At 37.8% G+C, this 6,864-nt stretch overlaps 1 protein-coding gene across 1 annotated transcript in view; it reads left to right on the forward strand.

The window, feature by feature from the left end:
* LOC143286117 (cilia- and flagella-associated protein 20) overlaps window positions 1-6,864 on the forward strand; it is an 8,990-nt gene extending 2,126 nt beyond the window's left edge. The window contains exons 2-5 of the mRNA XM_076593709.1: window positions 2,048-2,127; window positions 3,924-4,035; window positions 4,702-4,890; window positions 5,513-6,864. Coding sequence (XP_076449824.1) covers window positions 2,048-2,127; window positions 3,924-4,035; window positions 4,702-4,890; window positions 5,513-5,629 — 498 coding nt within the window. The 3' untranslated portion in view covers window positions 5,630-6,864. The remainder of the gene's footprint in view (window positions 1-2,047; window positions 2,128-3,923; window positions 4,036-4,701; window positions 4,891-5,512) is intronic.

A 6,864-nucleotide genomic window follows, 5' to 3' on the forward strand; every position in this document is an offset into this window, starting at 1 on the left:
TTCATTCATTCATTTTGCCCATCGCTCCTGGTGGAGCATAGGCCATCGACGACCCCTCGCCATCGCACTCTGTTCTGGGCTGTTCTGGCCATTCCAGTCCAGTTGGTCCCTTGCTGCTTCAGCTCTGCCTAGGTATCTCGCCTCCAGCTGTTTCGAGGCCGGCCTCTCTTCCTCTTTCCCTGCGGGTTCCAGGTCAGGGCTTGGCGTGTGATGCTGGACGCTGGCTTCCTGAGGGTGTGTCCGATCCAGCCCCACTTCCTCCGCAATATCTGCTTGGCCACTGGTTCCTGTCCCGCTCGCTCCCACAGATCTTCGTTTCAGCTATACTGCTGACCTAAAAGTTAACAGAGCAACTTGGGTTGCTGAAAAGGAAAAAAAAAAAGCAGGAGGGAGAGGACAGTGGAAGGAAAACAGCAGAACTAAAATAGTAGAAACAGTCAGGGTTCAATTAGATGGTTCAGTGAAATTTTAGAGAATGAATCTCACATACAGGATGAACCTGAAATATGGTGATTTTTGGTTCTGTTGAACAAAGTGTCAGAGACACAGTTTTTTGTCTGTTGGGAGCTGTCTGTCTCTCTCCTTTTTTCTGTGTGTTTGTCTGTTAGCTTCTGTTAAATGCTATAGCCATGGCTTTTTTAACTTCTTTCTGCCTACACGATGCGCATGAATGGTTGTGTGAATTTACGAGTGCTTATTTAACATACTGACACAGGCAAAATGTCCATAATGTCCTAATTTAAACCCTTTTGGCATGGCGCACAGCATTGTTTCCACAGAGTGTATTCATTTCTCTGAGAAGAAAATGCTTCCATTAAGTGGTAGCTGTTTTACACTTTTACTAACTAGGGATATTGTGGTTGTGCTGGTGGTGTGTTGGTAGTGGTGTTCACAGATCAGGATGGTAGATGCACAATTTGTGGACGTATACACTGTGTGTGAGTGGATGTGTGTATGCATGTTTGTGTGTGATCAGCGCACCCGGATCTGTATGTTTGTGCTGGTGACTCAGTATGTTCCAGTATGTTTGTAAGTGTGCAGGTGATGGAAACAGATATATGTATATATTAGATAGAATAGAATTTGTCTTTATTGCTAAGTGTACCGAAGTCACAAGGAATATTGGCTGGGTGGGGTGGGGGGATAGTACATAAAAAGGTACAAACATAAATAAAAATCATATATAAACACAGATACAGAAGAATTTTTGACACGGTCATATGCATATCAACATAAGAGCGTAACATTAGAACTTGTGCATGTTCACATGTGCACTCACACATACACACACACATACCACACTCACACACACACACACACACACACACACGCACACACACACACAGTGACACACACACACTGACTGAAATTATTAATTAACTTTTTGTTGTACTGACATTTTCGCAACCATTTGAATAAATATTAACTGAGCAACACAAAGAAAATCTAATTTTAGAAAAAAAACAAAAAAAACAAAAAACAATGATATGAATTTTAAAAGAACATATTTAACAAATCAATTTACTAAATTTCATTAATATCAATCTCTCAAAAAATGTTTTAATGCAAACACATACTCACATACATGTATCCCTCACCCACTCCCTATATACATCCATGCATGCACACAGACGCCCATTCAAATCCCCTACCTCTCCCCCCTAACCCAAGTACACTTGTATAGTCACACACACACACACACACACACTTGAAAACATAAGCCGCACATTACATATGGACTTGGACTAGTTCTTCAGGTAAATGGTTGTTGATTGTTTAATGTATATGTGTGCATATGTATATATTTGTATAACTTAATCAGTTAATGTCTAAACTCTAATATCTTCAGAGAAATGGAAAGGAACATGTTGAATCAAGCCTTCCTCCCAAAAGAAGGAAAGAAAGTAACTGTCATCTCCCTAGTAGCCAGCAGTAAACCATGACAGTGTAAAGCTTTGAACCACGTGCAGCACAAGTGTGATAAAAACAGAAAAAAGTCCTTTACAAACAGAACTAAGCTGAAGTATTGTTTGTACCTGTTGTGCAGGTCCGCAATGGTCACATCAAACGTATCACAGACAACGACATCCAGTCACTAGTCTTAGAAATCGTGGGGACAAATGTCAGGTGAGTATCCTAGTTTATTTCAACTGCTCCCAAAATTTATGAAGATGTTATCATAGTGCAGAATCACAGCATATTTTCTCAGGAGACAGAGAGGCACTTGTCTTACAGTTTACTTTAAATGATCCATTTCTCATAGATTCTGACAAAAGTTTGTGATTTGTTGGGGTTAAAAGTGAAACACATGGTTATATTATGGGGAACTTAAAAATAAATGCTTAGTTGAACATGTTCTCTGTATGTCTGTGACTCCTCTCCTTCAATATTCTTTCAGTGATATTTTTATGCTTAACAGACAAATGCTCCCCTTAAATCATAAACTAAACAGCTTTCTGTTTTAAAAGTTGGTTGACGTTGTAAACACATACACAAGGATTTTGTGCCTTAGCACATTACCAGGTTATGACGAGCAGTGTTTTGACAAAAATGATTGAAAGAGATTTGTATATATATTTTATGTTGAATGTCACTTTTACTTTCAGTTCAGGGTTTCAGTCATAATTCCTGATATTGAAATAAATTGAAAATTATACATTTGTATGTAGCAGCTAACATGTCATTTTGAAACTAATCAATTTGATTTTTCTACTTTTTTGTAAGTTTTTATGCTGTATTTACTGATGTTTTGTTTTGTCTGTTTTTGTGTGTGTGTGTGTGTGTGTGTGTGTGTGTGTGTGTGTGTGTGTACACATTTGTTTGTATTCAAAAATTCATATTCCAGAGGTTAAGTCAGCAAAAAGTATTTTGTAGATATCACTTAAATTGACCAGTGTTTACTTTCTTACAAAGTTCAGCCAGACATCTTTATTTGACACATGTTGGAGTTTTTAATGAAGTTCCTCAACGTGTGATTCAGCAAATACTCGAATTTGGACAGCATTATAGGCATTGATTGGATCCATGAACCCCTGTTGCCCACTGTTTATCCAAAGTCTTCATTGAAAATTAAAAGGAATCATCACTATCCTGATTATGTTTTTAAGTCAGTTATCAAAATGTGATGGGAATTAAACATGAGGAAGCAGATCATACTGCCTGATATAGCAGGATAACTCAATGAGACAAGTGATAGATGACCTTCCTTATTGCTTTGTTCCTTTTCTCCCCTTCATAATCTGCATGCTTTTGAGAAGAGAGAGAGAGAAGAATTTAGGACATGTTTGAAGCTATGTAAAAAATCCTTTTTTTTTTCTTCTTATTTTTATTAGGCATAAAAAAATAAGACTAGAAATCTCCTGGGGAAAATAGTAGTCTCAGCTGCAGAACCCAGCATAACCAGAAGCCACTCTCCAGAAGATAAGAGAGTCAGAGTTGACACAAGGAGATCAATCTTTAAAATAAAGATGAAAAGGTTAAATATGAACTTGATGCAGTCTGCCTTCAAGTCCCACAACTATATCTTATAAATACAGGTTCTGGCCTAGTATATACATATATAGGTATTCTCTTCTCTTTTGATATAAGGTGAAAAGCTTGGGGTGGTACAGTTTTATGCTAGTTGATGCCATAGACTTGAAAGGTGTTTTCTTTTTAGAAAATGAATTGAAATGTTGTAGTATGCAAAAAGAATTTTTGTGTTTTAATTTCTTCATTTTAAGAGTTCTACAAGGTTCTGTTTTCTTCCTTTCAATACAGACTGCAGAGTTCATAAACAGTTTACATGATTCTGTATCAGCTATTTGGTTGTTTTTCTGTATTATCTATATTTGATGCGCTTGATGTGGCATAATTGTTTCATGAGACTGAGTGGTCAGTTTTTTTCGTTTCATTTTTTCCTCGTTTTTTTTCTTTTTTTCCAGTACGACGTACATTACCTGCCCAGCAGATCCCAAGAAGACTCTTGGAATCAAGTTGCCTTTCCTAGTTATGATCATCAAGAATTTGAAGAAATATTTCACATTTGAGGTGCAGGTAAGTAACAAGGCTACATTGTATGTTGTTCTTGCGGTAATGATATAGCATCTTGAGATTGAAATGCATGTTTCATCTTGATATTGATATTTGCTTTTACTTATTCTGTCCAGCAGTAATCAAATGCATGAACATTATTCCAGTCACGTAAATATAAGATGGTATTGTTAACAGGAGAAAAAATTAAAATGCAGTCAAATAGTGATTGTACTGAGTCAAGGATACATCCTTTCTTGCTTTCAACTGAAATTTACCATTGTGCAACACAGACAAACACACATGCATGCAGAAACATGCACAAATATTCATTCACGCTTGTTCACCTATGCAGACACCTGTTTACACCAGACCTAAATAGATGGATGTATACACTTGACCATATGCATAGTCTCACACACACTTGCAGGCAAAGGCACACACATTCACACTCACTCACCCTCACAGAAAAATGTAAACTGAAAGCAGTTCTTCTTCTTCTTCGTTCGTGGGCTGCAACTCCCACGTTCACTCGTATGCACACGAGTGGGCTTTTACGTGTATGACCGTTTTTACCCCGCCATGTAGGCAGCCATACTCCGCTTTCGGGGGTGAAAGCAGTTCTAACCTAAAAGCATCATCACACCATGATGTAGTCGGTGTATTATCCCTCCCTATTCCGAATGCCAGGTCTTGGACGACAAGAATGTGAGGAGACGATTCCGGGCCAGCAACTACCAGAGCACGACCCGCGTCAAGCCCTTCATCTGCACCATGCCCATGAGGCTCGACGATGGCTGGAACCAGATCCAGTTCAACTTGTCTGACTTCACCCGTCGAGCCTATGGAACAAACTACATTGAGACTCTGCGAGTCCAGGTGAGCTGAAATATTTTAAAAAAGAGCAGGTGCAGCAAACAATGGGAACAAAAATGAATACCGAAATTAACTCTCATAATTCTTTCATGGAAAACATACAAATGAGATCGTGTTTTTTGTTATCTCCACCCTCCCACTGGACACAGTCCAAATCATACCACAGATCTAACAGAGCCACAGGATGGACCAACACTGCAACCATTCAAATACCATGTCTTTTTTTAAATTTTTTTTATTGCTCAGCACTGTTATCTATAACCAAGCCAACCATTATGATAAAAAGCACCAATGCCAAATAATCCATAACCTGATAGAAATATAAACCACAGCTTGGGGCTTCAGGAAGATTGTCTTTTTGCTAGTTAATAAAGAACAGTCACAGAGAAGTGACAATGATGCCGACATGTTTATGTCACAGTCAAACAGCTTATTACATGTTCTTGTTTCTTTCCATCCCCACTCACCACTCTGTTTCTGTATCTCATCATTTCTTTGGCTCTAGCCTTCTCTTTCATACACACACACAAACATATACACGCATGCATGCAAGTTGACTTTAGGCTTTCATGCTAATTCTGTAGATCAGTTACAATACAGAGTGCTGTGTCTGTGTGTGTTTCAGATTCATGCTAACTGTCGCATCCGCCGAGTGTACTTCTCCGACAGACTGTACTCGGAAGACGAGTTGCCTGCTGAGTTCAAGCTGTACCTCCCTGTGCAAAACAAAGGAAAAGCATGAAAGGCAGACTAACTCCGCCAGCCTCCGCTCTTTTCTCTCTCTGCTTCTGTCACTATGTCTACAACCTTCTCATAGTCTTCTACACCTTCACTTACTACTACTCAACATCCTTTTTAAAGACATAATTTACAAATCTAAAAATGTGTTTTTTGTTGTTTTGTTTATTTTGGGTGGGGTTTTTTTTTTCTCTTTTGGTGGGTTTTTTGTTTTGTTTTTTTAAGTGAACCTCTTGTTAAGAAGCTGTTAAATAAATGATCTAATCAAAATATCAGGTTTTTTGCTCTTTAGGGCAAATTTTGTTTCGAGTGGATTTTTTTTTTTTTTTTTTTTTTTTTTTTTTTTAATGAAAAGAAAGATATGGAGGCTGAGTCTTGTGTGTCCAGATCATGTTTTGGTGGCAGTTGTACACTGAATAGCAGAGAAGATGCACCTTCCCAGTTTTGTATCAGTGTGTGATGTGACTGTCTTACTTCCATTTCGCTGGACAGTGCTGTGGGAAAAGTTACTGCTGAGAGAAGGAAAGCAGAGTACTTGCACAAGGATAGATCTGTATTTTCAGTTGAAATAGGGGGGGGAAAGGAAAAAAAAAAAAAAAAAAAAAAGAGAGAGAGACAATCCGATTTTCAAGTCCTTTCGAACACAGAATGATTTCTGGAATTTGGCAGTCTTATGCCTTACTATGGTTGAATGTGACCTCAGGTTGTCCTATCCATTCATATTTGTTATGATGTGAGAATGATAAAAATAATGTTCACTTTTCTTTTTTTAAATATTATTTTATAGTGTTATGAGGATGCAAAACATCTCCGGGACAAGACCTACAACTTAATTTGTGAGAATGTCTTTTTTGTGTGTATTTTAAATGTGGTTTTGTTCTTGATTTTTTGTTCACTTATTACGTTTTTTCTTCATGTGTATAAAGTCATTCTCAGTTGTATGGAGATGCCAGAGTTTAGGTGAGATGTTGGGAACATAATGCAATGTCCTGTTTTACCTTGCAAAACATTTTGTCGCTTTATTGATGTACTTTGTATTTCTCATTCCTCATTAATCACAGTTTCCCAGCATCCCATCTAAATGGATTCGCATATGCGTATGTTCGCATGCAGACAAAACACTTGGAATACATTGGAAACAAAAACAAACATGTGACCATTGTCATATGCATTTTATTAGGTTTATTTGTAAATACCCACTCAGACTTAGTTGATAATAAATATACATGTTCTACCAAA

The sequence above is a fragment of the Babylonia areolata genome, chromosome 9, assembly GCF_041734735.1.
Source record: "Babylonia areolata isolate BAREFJ2019XMU chromosome 9, ASM4173473v1, whole genome shotgun sequence".
In the NCBI taxonomy this organism is placed as follows: domain Eukaryota; kingdom Metazoa; phylum Mollusca; class Gastropoda; order Neogastropoda; family Buccinidae; genus Babylonia; species Babylonia areolata.